This window comes from Erythranthe guttata, chromosome 12 (genome assembly GCF_056151865.1).
Source record: "Erythranthe guttata isolate IM_541 chromosome 12, IM_541, whole genome shotgun sequence".
Taxonomy (NCBI): domain Eukaryota; kingdom Viridiplantae; phylum Streptophyta; class Magnoliopsida; order Lamiales; family Phrymaceae; genus Erythranthe; species Erythranthe guttata.
Genome location: NC_142544.1, coordinates 19556112 through 19572550, shown reverse-complemented (window position 1 = coordinate 19572550; position 16439 = coordinate 19556112). Strand labels below are relative to the sequence as shown.

At 33.4% G+C, this 16439-nt stretch overlaps 1 protein-coding gene and 1 long non-coding RNA gene across 3 annotated transcripts; one reads left to right on the top strand and one right to left on the bottom strand.

The window, feature by feature from the left end:
• The first annotated feature begins 194 nt into the window (after positions 1–194).
• LOC105956775 (RNA-binding (RRM/RBD/RNP motifs) family protein) lies at positions 195–5281 on the top strand. 2 transcript variants are annotated; one of them, XM_012980673.2, is made up of 9 exons: positions 195–386; positions 1741–2208; positions 2285–2401; positions 2588–2728; positions 2865–3035; positions 3767–3974; positions 4069–4244; positions 4613–4695; positions 4836–5281. In XM_012980673.2, the coding sequence occupies exons 2-9, from the start codon at positions 1777–1779 to the stop codon at positions 4993–4995; spliced, it is 1488 nt and encodes a 495-aa protein (XP_012836127.2). In that variant the 5' UTR covers positions 195–386; positions 1741–1776; the 3' UTR covers positions 4996–5281. The 2 variants fall into 2 exon arrangements, with proteins under 2 accessions (XP_012836127.2, XP_088682622.1); XM_088826496.1 differs by having other exon boundaries at positions 199–386; positions 1204–2208.
• Positions 5282–6082: 801 nt separating this feature from the next.
• Positions 6083–8132, bottom strand: LOC148766691 (uncharacterized). Its single transcript, XR_016034825.1, has 2 exons — positions 8010–8132; positions 6083–6629 (listed from the first exon to the last, which is right to left on the bottom strand). It is a non-coding gene; the product is annotated as an uncharacterized LOC148766691 (long non-coding RNA).
• Between the last annotated feature and the right edge of the window lie 8307 nt (positions 8133–16439).

Below are 16439 nucleotides of genomic sequence, written 5' to 3'. Positions count from 1 at the left end.
TACGAAACAATATATAAAATAATTGATATACAATGTAAAATACCTCAAATAACTTCACAAAATAAAAATTTAGCACCAGCCATCAATTATCCGGTCAAACTTTTTTCTAGTTTTCAAAAAGAAAAACCAGGAAAGGAAAAAGAAAAGAAAAACAGGCAAACTTGATATAAATTCACGCGCCTGTAAGAAGTCCAGATCAGCGATCACCGAATTGTCGAGAATACCCTCGGAGCTCATATCTCACCATATACGAGAAAAAATATCCCCAATTTTTTTCGAAACCCTCAATTGAGCCATTCAGCTAGGGTTTTCTAGATACCGCAGAACGAAGCAAGCGAGGTTCGTATAGCTGTTGTTTGAAGGAGGCAGACAAAGATATCATTCCGGTATGTATTTTTTCTTCACGTTGACGCTCATATTTTGCTTCTACTTTCGCTTTCTCTCTCTTCCTCCTCCCCCTCAATAGAGGCCTATTTTGTTCGATGGAAGTATGGTTAATTTTACCTATCTGTCAGTTTCGTTGATGCAATTTGTTTAAATATTCATGGGTTCTGTTGCAAAGCTAGGCTTTAGTTAAGCTCTCATCTCTCGCACCTTTAATTGACTTCGCGTGAGTTTATTTCTGTGTTTTGGTGGTGTCAGTCGAAGAATGTACGTTTGTGATTTGATATCTGGTGTTTGTTCTTCTACTAAAAACATAAATTGTAACAATGTGAGCTCAACTACTGGAATTGGTGCGCGACGTTATGTCGTGGTGCACGAGCGCCTGCGGCAATATTTTCTTTGATTTTTGATGTGAAATTGTGAATCCCTTGGTTTACAACTGAATTATCCAACTCAAATGACCAATATGTGAGGTTTCAAAGTTTGAAGGAGAATTTATTGCAAAATTTGAGCAACACAGAAAACTTTGACTTGTCTGTGTCACAATAGAATCACTCTCTGATCAACAGAAGAAAAATAAAATATCTAGCATCGAAATTTAACATATAAAAATGTGGATTACTATTCTTTGTATTACATTTATCCAATTAAAATAGAGGAAAAGTGAAATTCTATTGCCGTTTTGCCGTTTTGCGATTCAACTTTTATAGAAATGTCAAAAGGTTGTGAGTTCTGATATGAGCAATGGCTTTGTTAAATGCATTTGAGGTTGCTCACTAATCAGTTCATTCACAGTTCCTGTGCATTAAATGGCTGCAGGAAGTTACAGACTGGACATATATTCAGGAAGTGGAATTAATCTTTTAAGGAATTGGTCAATCTAATTTTGGAATCTATAGCTTTTGATTTATTGGGGATACTCTTTTAGTGACATCTATCGTGAATTTCATACCCTTGTTCTGTTTCTCATTTCTTATTATTTGCCTTCCCCTCCACTTTTTGATTATGAGTGCATTGGCCCTAAAGAATAGACTGAATGTTTGCCCTTTTTCTTTTCTCCTGGCATCGATCATTGTCTATATTTCAAGAAATTCAATGCTTCATTGATTTTGCGCCTGCTGAGCATCTTGCTCCTACAAATCAGCATTCTCTCTTGCCTGTTTCTGTTTGTACGACATTTTTTCACCCCTTGTTTTAATATTACTCACTTTGGAACTCCTTGGAGCCATACCTCATGGAGCCAATTCAATCAAAATTCTTACTCTGGCGCTCCTTATGGCCTTTCATTTTGTCGTTGCCGATCCACATTTTTCTTCTTTCTTTTGCAAATGCATCCGGCCTCTGTGCTTCTCTCAGAGCTGCAATAGGAGCTTGCCTTGTTGGAGGTATAAGATGCCAAGGACAAGAGCCAGTGCTGCAACTAGTAAATCTTCTGAACCTGAAAACCCTGTTGAGCCTGAAGAACAGGTTGAACTTGGTGCTGACGACGACATGGAAGAGACCTTGGAAGAAGAGGTTGAGTATGAAGAAGTAGAGGAAGAAGTAGAGGAGGAAGAAGAGGAAGAAGAGGAAGAAGTTGAAGAGGAGGTGGAAGAAGAGGAAGACGAGGAAGAAAATGATTCTCACAGACACGATGCTAGAAGGAATCCACATCGTGATGATGACATGGAAAATGATGAAGGCAGAGAGGATTTGGATAAAAAACATTCCGAGCTTCTTGCACTTCCCCCACATGGTTCAGAGGTGTATCTTGGTGGAATTTCACACGATACTTCTGAAGATGATCTGAAGCGCTTCTGTGAATCAATTGGGGAAGTTACTGAGGTAATATACGTTGTATTCCTATATATTAGATTTAGTTTGAATTTAGAAATTACATGGATCTGCATGTAATTTACAGGTCAGAGTGATGAAGGGAAAGGACTCGAGTGAAAACAAGGGATATGCTTTTGTAACCTTCCGGAGCAAGGAATTGGCTTCTAAGGCTATGAAGGAACTTAATAACACTGAATTGAAGGTAACCAGAGTGTATGCTTATATGCGCATGCAGGCGCATATGAAGATAATAATAACATGTTGATTCTTTAACAAATTTATTTATACTGTGTGACTTGCAAAGTTCCACTTTGATGTGTGGGTGGCATGTTGGGGATCCAATGGCGATTATTTATTTATTTATTTGTATTTTGTGAAACTGTCTCAGGGGAGAAAGGTGAAGTGTTCTACGTCTCAAGCGAAACATAAGCTGTTTATAGGTAATGTACCCAGAAACTGGGGAGAGAAGGAAATGAAGAAGGTTGTGAATAAAGTAGGGCCTGGGGTTGTTACTGTGGAACTTTTAAAGGTTGGGTTCCTCTCTGCTTGGGCATAATTGTTCATTGTCTTATTTACTTTACAGTCTTCTGTTATATCCTGGTCGTTTTTTGTTGTTTGCCAAAAGGTTTTGGTAATATACTAATATGTGAATCTTATTTTACTAGGACCCGCAAAACTCCAGTAAGAATCGTGGATTTGCTTTCATCGAGTATTACAACCATGCTTGTGCTGAGTATTCAAGACAATCAATGTCTAATCCCAAATTCAAGCTTGACGATAATGCTCCAACTGTTAGCTGGGCTGATCCAAAAAGTGCAGAATCTTCATCTTCTCAGGTCTTTCTTCTTGGATATTTCGTCATCATAATTAGGGTTCACCTCTTTTAGATAATTAATTGACATTGTTGTTACCTGATCAAAATGTTTGGTGAATGGGATTGCTTGCTCGAATTGTATTCTGACACCTTTCCCTTTTGCTTTAGCTCTGGCAAATCGTCTCATCCTGATCTAGTTCTGGCATTGTTATTAATTGTATATGCCAGTTCCTGTTTCTTCTGTTGTCATTAAACTTCTCAAATGAATATTCAAGGTCAGCTGAGAAAACCTTTAGTTGTTTGCTCTGGGGAACTAGGAATGCACTAAATAAACTTGTTGCTAATTTATCGTTCTTAAATGTCATTAAATTTCTAGTTACTCAGTTTAATTGGCAATTGAATCGTTGCATTAATCCTGTCTGGCTTTCCTTTCCACATAGGGGCTAGTTGATATAGTGGATGATCCCTTTACTTTTGAGTTTTGAAAAAAGTTATTGGGGAATAGAAGGCCTATTTCTTAATTTGTAGTGAGCAATTCATTATGCCTATAGCAATTACGCAGTTGTGTAGAATCTTTTATGGATGTGCATTTTGGTTATAGGGTTTTGAGTAAAACATGAGTGATTTTACTAATGTCGTGGACAAGCTTAAGTGTTTTTTTTTTGTTTTTTAAATAACTGATGCATTAGTAACTTCAACTTGTGGCCAATTATATGTTTCTTACATGATACTGATTGACTTCTCTTTGTACAGGTCAAAGCGGTCTATGTAAAGAACTTGCCAAAAGATATAACTCAGGATCAGCTTAAGGACTTGTTTGAACACCATGGGAAGATTGCGAAAGTTGTTCTTCCTCCAGCAAAACCAGGGCAAGAGAAGAGCAGATACGGTTTTGTTCACTTTACAGAAAGATCAAGTGCCATGAAAGCTCTAAAGAACACAGAGAAATATGAGATTGATGGTAACTCCCAAGTTCCTAATATTTTATTCTTCGATTACTATTCCGATAGAGATGAGTCCACTTCAATCTTATTCTGGATTTTTTTTTGCAACAGGCCAAGTTGTAGAGTGCTCACTGGCAAAGCCACAGGCGGATCAGAAAACTACAGGGGGGTCAAACTCACAGAAGACAGCTATATTTCCAAACTATCCACCTCGCATGGGATACGGCATGGTTGGACCTCCTTATGGTGGTCTAGGTGCAGGATATTCCGGTGCAGGCTTTGCCCAAGTAAGAAGTCTTAAAATCCTTTTTTTTTTTTTTTTTTTTTTCTTTCCCTATTTTCGTCTCGTGGGTTGTATCTTCACAAGGCTATTATATGTCATAGACTCGCGAGCGAAAGTTCCATGTATTGAAATCTTGTAAACAATAAAAGGGCTATCAAATGTCACTATCTTGTAGGTAACTTCTATAATGGTCGTTCATAGGAAAAAAAAAGTTATTAATGGAATGTTTGCACATGCAGTTTATAGGTAGAAAATGACCGATGCATATTCCAGGAAAAAAAGGCGTCAATTTGATTTTGAATTTCGTTAATTGCTGTGAAGTGCTAAACAATAGTATATATGATATGGATAAAAAAATCTTCTGTATTGCAGCCCCTAATGTATGGAAGGGGAGCTCCTCCAGGTATGGCTATGATGCCCATGCTTTTGCCCGATGGAAGGATTGGATATGTCCTGTAAGTGCTTTTTTTTCGTTTTGTGAGAAGATAATTGTACATCGATATACTTTTTGAAGATAGTGAGAAATATTCTATACTCGTAAGGGAAAAAAAAGGGTTTAGAAATAAGTGTTATATTGTTTTGTTGTGGTGTATAGGCAACAGCCAGGAATGCAGCAGCGGACCCCACCGCCACCTCAACATAGAGGGGGGCGCAGCAGCGGCGGTGGTGGTGGTGGTGGTGGTGGAGGAAGTTCGAGTGGGGGAAGACGTGGTAGTGACAGTGGACGTGGACGAAGCCGTTATAATCCTTATTAATAATTTCGAGTAAAGTTTGCCTCAATTTTATTTATATAATGATAATATATATGGTTTATTGAGGTAAATATGATTAATGGAGATAATGAATTAAGGGATGGGCTGTGTAATTCAGTAGAAAGCCTTTTTATTAGATTTAAAGTTTAAACAGAGCTTTGCTAAAGAAAAGGATGACGTGGAGTTGGACATATTGGCAATTGCCATTCTAACCTCTTATTTGTCTGTATTTACAATTTCTGTACGAAAAAGAAATATTATTGCTATTTAGCCACTGAATTTGTCTTAACCGTGTGCTTAGACTGGAATAAATTGCTTCACTTTATATACATGCACACGCGCTTAAACCCTCTGTTCGGTACCAGAGCTTCTTCGAACTTTTCTTGTAAAATGGAATCCACCCGAAAACTCTTTTACTCTAAGTAGAAGCCTCTATGTTTTTAATTTCAAGATAAATTTTGGGCAAATTTTGAATTATGAATTTTCCTAATTTAACTCTTGAAGTAAAAAACCTAATTTAAATTTTGAATTTCAACGACACACAATGTTAAGAATATAAGAGTGAAATTGTAGGGTTTATATTTAGAATGCTAAAGTTAAATAGATAATAAATGGATAGAGTAAATTAAGATCAGATTATAAATTGGAATGAATAAAAAAATTACAAGCTCAATGAGATCATTTAAGATTTTTCTCGAGCAAGAAAAAAATGTAATAAAGAAGAAATTAAGAATAGAATGTATCACAAATTGTGCAACATCGATGAAAATTGCAAACTCAATCAATGTCATCCTTCTTTAACCGACAAACGAAATAAGCAAATCACTATTTAAGAGACATAATTACGAAAACCTCCCTCTATTTTAGCGCCGAAAATGCGCAAGGAAAGAGCTACGATTTCACAAAAAGAATGAACGATTTATGGTCTTTGAGATGCTACACCTGGTTGTGTGCAGATCAACGGTTAATAATCATTCTGTGTATTTCACCGAGTGTAGCATCAAACAAACCACGATGTATGATGCCCACGTGATAATTCCTCGTAACAAATGGAAAATTAACCATCAAATGGAAAATTATACACAGATATAATCATACCCGAATTTGTTAACCCTGCAAACCTTCAATTCAGTTACAAATGTAAAATTAACCATAAAAATGGAAAAATAAATAAAGCATGAATCCAAGTTCAATTGATTTTATTTTTTTTAAATAAAAAAAATAATAAAACACTCACGATTTGATCAGTTTCTTTCTTCCCCTTGGAGCCATTGTTAATTCGGAGAAACCTAGAAGGAATTTTCAGAGGCGAAAAAAAACGTGTTTATTACAGTGTGTCAGTGTGTGTATCTGTGTGTCAGTGTGTGTGAGTGAGAAATAAGAGAGGTGTGTCTTTTTCTCCGAACTCGAACAAGTCTCCGGATTTCGGGTACGACATTAGCCATGGTGGAGTGTTTGCCTTTCGAACGGAGATTGCTGGAGATTGCCAGCTCTTGCAGACAACGGAAGCTCGGATGTTGTCCTTCAACGACAGACGGTTGAAGATTTCTTCTAGAACCTCGCTCGGTAGACGAGGTTCTTGCTCGTGGGCCCTGCTTGGAGCTCGTTGAGTCACGCTTGTTGATGTTGTAGTCGACCTGCGATCAAGAACGAGAAAAAATTGAAATAAGGATGAATATAATGAACATAAGTATGGAAATCCAAATATCGAAAACACGGGAGAAAATTGCAAACTCGATCGACTAATGGCATCTATCTTTAACCGACACAATAAATCACTTTTTAAGCGACAAAAGTACGTACATTAAAATCATAGTAGCGCAGAAAAAGACACACCTCCTAAACCCACACGTGTTGTAAAAGCAGGAAATTCGGTTGAAATACCACGCACTTAAAGCGACCGTTGTTTCGCTTATTTCACAAAAACCTCGTATTCATTTTCCTCACTCTCACACACACACTGACACACAGATACACACACTGAAAAAATCCCTCTATTATAGCGCATAAAATGCGCAAGGAAAGCGACACGGTTTCACAAAAAAGATGAAAAATTTATGATGAAACGACGACGATCAAATAAGAAGGATGCATGACATCGTTTTCAATCATGAAATGTTATAATTAATTAATCATTTACATGATCCAATAGATGAATAAAACATGTGATTAGTTAGTTTCATAGATAATCAATATATAATCGGTTAGATATGGATGACAAATAAGGATAGCAAATTTACGATGAAACGACGTCGTTTTATGAAACAATTTCAATTAAATCAATGGTTTAATAATTGACAAATGGGATCATATAGATTCTTAGCAAAAAACGACACCGTTCGAATAAGTATAGACGTCACCGTTTTGAACCGTAAAATGGTGTTACATTCGGATCCGACAAAAAAAGTCATTAGCTTAATAAATGAACGACACAAACCGTTAGAATCTAATTAGTAACGAACTAAACGGTCCGTCGGTTGAGATTAAAAACCCGCGCGATAACGGTTTTTTGAATTTATTAAAAAATCATTTTTCTTTCTTTCAATCATTCTCCTCATTTTTATCTCCCTGCACCACCTTATGCTTCATTTTCATTCTTTATTCAATCTTGTTCTTCAAATCTGATCAAAATCACTCAGCTTTGAATTTAATTTTTTTTTTTTTTTTTATTGTTTATAAATCGAAAACAAAAACTCTGAATAGACATGAATGCTGGTGGAAACATGAAATCACAGAAATCAAATTGGTAAAGAAATAAATTTTGATTAGCTTGCATAATTAAATAAACGCCAGAATTAGTAGTAAAAATCACACATGAATTTCAATTCGTTCTTACACAGATATAATCAATCATACACGAATTTGTTAACCCTGCAAACCTTCATTTCAGTAATCAGTTACAAATGGAAAATTAACCATAAAAATGGAAAAATAAATGAAGCATGCAGCCACCGATCGAATCCGAGTTCAATTGATTTTAATTTTTTTTTAAATAAAAATAATAATAAAACACTCACGATTTGATCAGTTTCTTTCTTCCCCTTGGAGCCATTGTTAATTCGGAGAAACCTAGAAGGAATTTTCAGAGGAGAAAAAAACGCGTTTATTAGAGTGACTCAGTGTGTCAGTGTGTGAGAGTGAGAAAAATGAGTACGAGGTTTTTGTGAAATAATAAGCAAAACAACGGTCGCTTTCAGTGCGCGGTATTTCAACCAAATTTCCTGCTTTTACAACATGTGTGGGTTTAGGAGGTGTGTCTTTTTCTGCGCTACGATGATTTTCTCTCTTTCCCGTTACGGTCCAATAATAGACGGCCACGTGGTAATTCCACGTCTATTGTTAATTTTTGTTTTTCCAAATGTGTATGAGCTGGCATTTACTTGGATAAACTTTTCAATAATCGAATCTTTATTAAGGGTAATGGAAATCCAACCAAAGGTAAAGTACCTTCCATACAAAACGCATGTCACATCATAATATATTATATAGATTAGAGTAATATTATTAAATAAAGCACGAGATGCAAATAATTAAAAAAAAAAATCAAGGCATGTGTTTCCTATAAGTTGTCTGTATTTATCATTTAAGAATAAAAACTCTAATTGTCAAATACCCTATCAAAAGAAAATGGGGTAAGTACATATAAATCCCCAAACACAAACTTAAAGTACGGATCAGTCCCTACAGACGTTTCATAGACGTATCAGTCCCTAATGCAAAGTTTCACATGCAGTTTAGTCCCTAGAGGCAAGTGAAAATTCTAAAATACCATTTACTTTAATCTGAAATTACATACTTTTTCATTTTCTCTCTCTTACTTTTCTCTTTCTTCTCTCTTTCCTCTTTCCTCTTTTTCTATGTCTCTTCTCTCTCTCCTTTTCTTGCCCGTTCCAATTCAATTTATGTTATTTTTCTTCAAACAACAAACAAAAATGAACACGAAAATGCGCAAGAAAACAAACTCCTAAATCAATACAAATGAAGCAACAAGAACAAAGAAAAGGAAGAACCAGGGTAGTAGAAGAAGAAAAAAACAAAAAGAAAAGAGGAAAGAGACCCATTTTCGAAGAATGGTGAAGGAGAATAAATAAGATTTGACTTGTTTCCCCTAATCATTAACTCGGTTCCAACATCTGTTATTTTGTTGTTCGAGTTTGTAAAGATCATTTATTTATTGTCGATTTTGAACACTCTTCTCTTGGGTATTATTCTTTGGCGATATTAGCATGTTCCCAAAGAATTTTTAGTCCTAGCAAGAATTTGATGTATGATGTTTGATGACTTTGATGTAGGAAATGGGAAAAAGGTTTATTGTATTACTCTTGGTGATGTTGTAGTTTATGCCATATGCAATAGTGGTATTCCTAGTGCATTTGGATGGTGTTGAAAGAGAGTATTGGAAGTACTAGTAGTGGAACTTTATAGTGGGTTATATTTGATATAATTGTAATTATGTGTATGTAGTTGCAGGAATATGTCCTTTTATATAGCTAACAATATTATTGGTCAGCTCTACTCGTACTTTATATTGAAAATATTGTACCATATATTTTGATGAATTGTACTTACCTCTTGAAGTCATGGTACTATATTGTGTTATGAGTTGAGTTTATATGGTTGACTTGGCCACAAATTAATATAAATAATATAAGCGTACCATACTAATGAACAACACATATTTTCTAGTTTATTTGAAGATACATGTCAATTCTAGACATGTACTTCACATGCGTATTCACTGTACTTACGTGTTTCACACATCGGACTATAGTTTGTGATGAATTGAGTTATACCGATATCCATGACACTTTAATGATCAATTAGTATAGGAGATGCATAAATTATGTTTTAGATGTGTATGTTAAGGTTGGTGAGCATTATTGTTGCGTTTGGCGTACAAAATGCCATAAATATGTTGAATTTCATACATGATACTCATATAAGTATACAAGATACCATAAATATGTTGGATTTATTACATGATACTCATATAAGTGCATAGGCTCATGCGTAGAGCTAAAATTGCCCTCAAATGTTCCCATAATCTATGTTGATCAACTCCTACATCATCTCATTTCATGTTAATAGTCTTAAAATGATATTATATGGATGCATTGGCCCCACAATAATATAAAGAATATAACAGTACAATATGAATGGACAACATATACTTTATGAATAAACTCACAATACTATATGCATGAATAACTCTAACTTTACCAGTTTATACATTGTACTTATAATTTGTGGAACAAAAACATACTATATTTTGTGATAAATTGAGTTGAACCAATTTCCTTGACACTTTAATGATGAATTAGTATGGGAGATGCATAAATTATGTTTTAGATGAGTATTTTAAGTATGGTGAACATTGATGTTACGTTCGGAGTCCACAAATGTGTTTGATTTCCTACATGATATTCACATATAGTACAAGACTTGTATGTAGAACTAGTATTTTTCTCAAATGTTACCATAATTGATGTTGATGGATTCCCACGTTATCTCATTACATGTAATTAGTCATAAAATGAAGGAATGCCTCAGAAAATGAGTTTATATTGTTGCATTGGTTCCAAAATAATATATATAAAGCAAGCGTACCATATAAATGGAGAACATCTACTTTTTCATTGAAAGAAGCGTACTCAATGAATGGACAACACGAGCATCACTGGTGTAATGCATTCATTTCTATGTAGAATAAATTGTACCATAATTATAATGAATTGAATTGTACCAATTTCATAATAAATTTAGTGATTAGTGAGTGTGGGAGAGACATAAAATATATTTTAAATGACTATTTTAAGATTGATGAACAATGGTGTTGCGTTTAGAGTTCAAAATGCCTCAAAATGCCGACATGATACTCACTTAGACAACACGTACTTCACCACTGAACCAAATATACTTGATTCTAGACGTAAGCCTACTATGTTGACGTATTTATTCTACTACATGACTAGCAATACTAGTACTTTTCATCTCTTATTTCAACACCATCCAACCACACTAGCAATACTATTATTTAATACGACATATACTACTGCAGTCACATAAAACACAAAATGTTTCAAAAAATAATACGAGAAGCGTCTTTCTCAGAACCTATATCAACTATCAAACATCTTTTAAATATGTGACTAGAAAAAGAAAATCAAATCGTGTTTCTTCCCCTTCACAATTCTTCGAGAATGGGTCTCTTTCGTCTTTTCATTTTGTTTTCTTCACGAGTTTTTTCTTGCGCCTTTTCATTTGTTGTTTAAAGAAAAATAGCTGAAAATTGAGTTTTGAATTAGAACGGGGCAAGGAAAGAAAAGAGAAAAGAGAAAGAGAAAGAGAGGAAAGAGGAAAGAGGAAAGAGAAAAGAAAGAAAAAAGGAAGAGAGAGAAAAATTAAATGAAGAGAGAGACAGAGAGAGAAAAAAATAATATAATAATAAAAACATAGGGACTGAACTGCATGTGAAACTCTGCAGTAGGGACTGATCCGCCTATAAAACGTCTGTAGGGACTGATTCGCGCTTTAAGTTTGTATTTGGGGATTTATCTATACTTACCCCAAAGAAAATTCACATATGCCTCTCTGAGTAACAAAAGTTGAGGCATGACCCCTCCGAGCAAATCGTGTCCCTCACGCGCGGCTAATGCGAATTTTTCTCCCTTTTTGCATGTGAAATGTCAGAAACACCCCCAAATTAAAAATAAAAAATAAAAAAATTGCCCAGCTCTCACCTTCTTCGCGTTCCTCAGGGCAGCAGAAGAGGGGAAGTTTGATTTCTTACAAATCAAACGCCACCACTTCTGTTCCGCCGTCACACCACCACCACCCACAAACGTAAAATGAAATTCAATCGGCAACTCACGATCTATGATGATTCCATCTAGGGGTGAGCAAAAAAACCGAAAAAACGAAAAACCGAACCGAAAAACCGAGCCGTTTTAAACCGTACCGAATAGCAAACCGCATGTACGGTTTTTTATTTTTGAAATACCGAATTATTCGGTTCGGTATGGTGGGAAGGTAAATAACCGAACCGAAAAACCGAACCGAACCGAAACTATAAAATGACTTCATTTTATATAATATATGTATTATTTTACCCTAATATTTATTTTCTATCTTTCAATTACTTGTCTCATTCTAAGCATTTGTTTATAAATTGAGACATTGTATTTTATTTATTTAGTAAGTAAAAATTTACTTGAGTTCATGGTTTTAATAATGTGGTAGATGAAAGTAGGAAAAAAAAATGAAGCATAACACATCATCTAAATTACGTTAAGTCCTATGAAATTAAAGATTTTATATTTTCATTGCATTAGTAAGTTGTGAAAGTAATTGTAATTGTATTCTGTTGTTTGTACAACTTGAATATATATTGACACTTGAACCGAAAAATAACCGAAACCGAACCGAAAAAAAACCGAAACCGAAAGAAACCGAACCGATAAAAAATCGACATACACGGTTTTTAATTTTACAAAAACCGATATATTCGGTTCGGTTCGGTTTTGGCTAAAACCGAACCGAACCGACCCGTGCACACCCCTAATTCCATCTCCGCCAGCATGATTTTGATGATTTTATTTTTTTCTTTCACACAAGTTGATTTCTCTACAAGAGGAATCATGGACCATTTTGTTCAGATTTGTTAGTCTAATATGAATTTTCTGGGCTACATTTGTGGGGTTTTTTTTCTTGGTTTTGGGAGCTTGGGAGACTCCCCTTTTACTTCGCCGCCTGTGAAGGTTGAATTCCGGCGAGAGGCTTGGCCCAGAAGACGAGGGTTTCGGCTTCTTCTTCATATATTTGGCCGTTGGTGGGAGCGCCTTTGCTACTGAAGCTAGGGGTGTAAACGAGCCGAGCCGACTCGTGAGCTCGAAGAGCCGTCTCGTAAAAAGCTCGAACTCGAACTCGAGATTTTCGAGCTCGAGCTCGAGCTCGCGAGCTCGAGCCTTCTGATGAGCCGAGCTCGAGCCGGTTTTCAGTTGTTCATGAGCTCGCGAGCCGGATTTATTATTATTTTTTTATTATTTTTTTTATTTTTTATATGTTATTTTTATTTAAATAATGTATAATAATGTAAAATATTATAGAAATAAATACAAATATTAAAAATATATATAATTACAATTTAGTTTTTATTTTTTTAAATAATTTTTAATAATAAAATAATAATTAAAAAAATATTAAAAAAAAAAAAAAAAAAAAAAAAAGACAATGGGCTCGAGCTCGAGCTTGACACAACTGACACGAGCTCGAGCTCGAGCTCGACAAAATAAACTCGAGCTCGAGCTCGAGCCAGCCAAAAGAGGCGAGCTCGGCTCGAGCTCGGCTCGTTTACACCCCTAACTGAAGCAGCTCCTCTCAGCGGAAGAAGACGGGAGCGGCGGAGGCAGACGGAAATTGTAGCACCCCTTAAATTCTATTATGTGTATGTGTGTTAGATAATACATAATGTGATTATATATATATATATATATATATATATATATATATATATATATATATATATATATATATATATATATATATATATATATATATATATATATATTATTGAAGTTTAATTAATAGAAATAATTTAGTAAAATTTTTGTGACTTAGATGTTATTGATATATAAAGTTGGGGAATAAGAATAAATAAAGTAATTTACAAGGGCTGATATAGTATTAAGGAATAGTTAAGGCAGATAATGATTCTATATATTTAGACTTAAGTAACAAGGATCTGACTTTTAAGAGGATAATTATAAGATTAGTTAAAATTTTAAGAAGAAGACACGTAATAGAATCGATGAGTCATCTTCTCCCTTAACCTTCATCTGATCTAACCATTCTTTAAAAACCCTTCTGCCTAAATTTATTCACCATTTCGCATCAAGTTCTCAGCAAGAAATCACAAACAAAAATATCACCTACCAAATCATAGAAAGAAATCAAGAAGTAAGAAGAAGCTCATATTCAATCATTGAAGAGAAGATGGTGAGTTGACGACCTTTCCGGTGATGTTTCATCGAGCGGGGGTTTAGCATCAGAAGGTCCGCTGTACATGCTTTAGTTCGGTGGGAATTCCGACCCGTTTGATTTGATGACGATTGCCTACTGTTAATTTCATAGTCCGATTTGAGGTATTTTGACTTCGAATTTCGATTTTGTTTCTGCGTGAAAATTGTAGAATAGGATGAAAATTGTTAGAATTATTGGGCATGTTTGTTTCTATTTCCAAAGTGAATTTCCAGTTTTATACTATACATAAAACCGGGATTATGTTTGTTTGAGACTTTTCACTTGGAAATTCGTACTTTTTCTAAAACAATTTCCAATAGAAATACACTATTCATACTTTTCCCACTTTTCAAACCTATAATAATACCTACTAACCTATTTCTCTCTCCTCCATTTTTTCTCCCATCTCAACAATAATAATAATATTGATATTAATAATAATAATAATAATAATAATAATAATAATAATAATAATAATAATAATAATAATAATAATAATAATAATAATAATAATAATAATAATAATAATAATTATTATTATAATTATTATTATTATTATTATTATTATTATTATTATTATTATTATTATTATTATTATTATTATTATTGCACGTACTTTCGTAAAGAAAACACAACACAACCAAACATATTCTCATTTCTAAACCTATATAAAACTAAAAACATCTTTTCATCCAAACATATTCTCATTTTCTACACAAAAACCAATAATCTACTTTTTCCATCAGAAATTTTGAAAACTAGAAAATCCCATTAGAAACATAACCAAACATCCCCAATTTTGATTTTCCCCAATTTTAGAACCCTTGTTGAAACTGATTTTAACACTACAATAGCTTCAAAGTTTTTCAAAAATAAAACTTGTTGTTACTCTGATTTTCGGAACACAATTTGGGAGCTTTGGAACTCGAATTTTAAAAACGTTTCTTCTCAAATATCATAGATTTTCTGGAATATGACAATTATATATATGTTGAATCTCGTTTCATATGATCGAGTCCTATAGACTTTTGAACGGAGGAATAAGGGAGTTGAAGCTGTCAATTTTGACAGCTCGTATGATTAATCTTGTTGGGTTGTTTTCTGTATATTCGAGTCATAATTTGAGTTCAATGTCTTCTGTCCATTTGTATATGAAAGAAATTGAGGTCATCGGCGTCGGAAGGCATTTTTTGTCGAGCTATTATTATTATTATTATTATTATTATTATTATTATTATTATTATTATTATTATTATTATTATTATTATTATTATTATTATTATTATTATTATTATTATTATTATTATTATTATTATTATTATTATTATTATTATTATTATTATTATTATTATTATTATTATTATTATTATTATTATTATTATTATTATTATTATTATTATTATTATTATTATTATTATTATTATTATTATTATTATTATTATTATTATTATTATTATTATTATTATTATTATTATTATTATTATTATTATTATTATTATTATTATTATTATTATTATTATTATTATTATTATTATTATTATTATTATTATTATTATTATTATTATTATTATATTTTGATTTTTTTGTTTAAAAGTGAAAAACTATTAAAAAATTTATAAACAATAATATGATTTACTAATTGCAATAAAGCCCGGGGACATTCTCGTCTTTTTACGCTTGGTCAAAGATTAAAATGACAATGGGTACAGTGTGCTTCAAAACATGTTACACAGGGGATATGAGTGAATTTTTTTTGACAGGGGGTTATTTGACAATTAGAGATTTCACAAGGGTGGTTTTTGCAATTAACTCTTATAATATTATATAGATTAAAATAATATTATAAAATAAAGCACGAGATGCAAATAATTAAAAAAATAATCCTTGGGAGCTGGGCCGCATACTTGGGCTCAATTGGCTTAGCCACTAATGAATCAGACTATAAATACTTAAGTAAATACACATTATAAATTGGTCTGGGTTGAGTTATGAATACTATTTAAGGGTGTAAGTTGGATGGATTGGATTGTAATTAGTATTTTCGGGAAAGTATCAATTTTTTTGGAAATGAAAAACTAGTTCCAATTCCATTCCGAAAAGATCGAAAACTGAAAATTCGGAAATTGGAACAAAAAAACTTATTCCAAAATCGCAAAATTTCGGATCCAAATGGACGGGGTTCGGAAATTTCCAGTATTTGCTCACCTGAAATATCAAATACATAGTAATATACGTATTTAAAGTGTTATATTCGGAATTATTTTCAGGACTTAAATCGGATCAGAAATTAGAAGCCGGAATTTCATAATTCATATTGAAAATTATTGTTCCAAAATCAGATTTTTTTTATCGGAATCTGCGGAAATCGAAAATTTCGTTCCAATTTCCACCCGTAATACTCATTAACACATTTTCAAATTTCTCTGAGA

Excerpts from the sequence above, each read along its gene's own strand:
- LOC105956775 (XM_088826496.1), top strand. The coding sequence starts at position 1,660 with ATGGCCTTTCATTTTGTCGTTGCCGATCCACATTTTTCTTCTTTCTTT. Across the intron at positions 2,729-2,864 it reads TTACTGTGGAACTTTTAAAG|GACCCGCAAAACTCCAGTAA; the intron begins GTTGGGTTCCTC and ends TTATTTTACTAG. Across the intron at positions 3,975-4,068 it reads AGAGAAATATGAGATTGATG|GCCAAGTTGTAGAGTGCTCA; the intron begins GTAACTCCCAAG and ends TTTTTGCAACAG.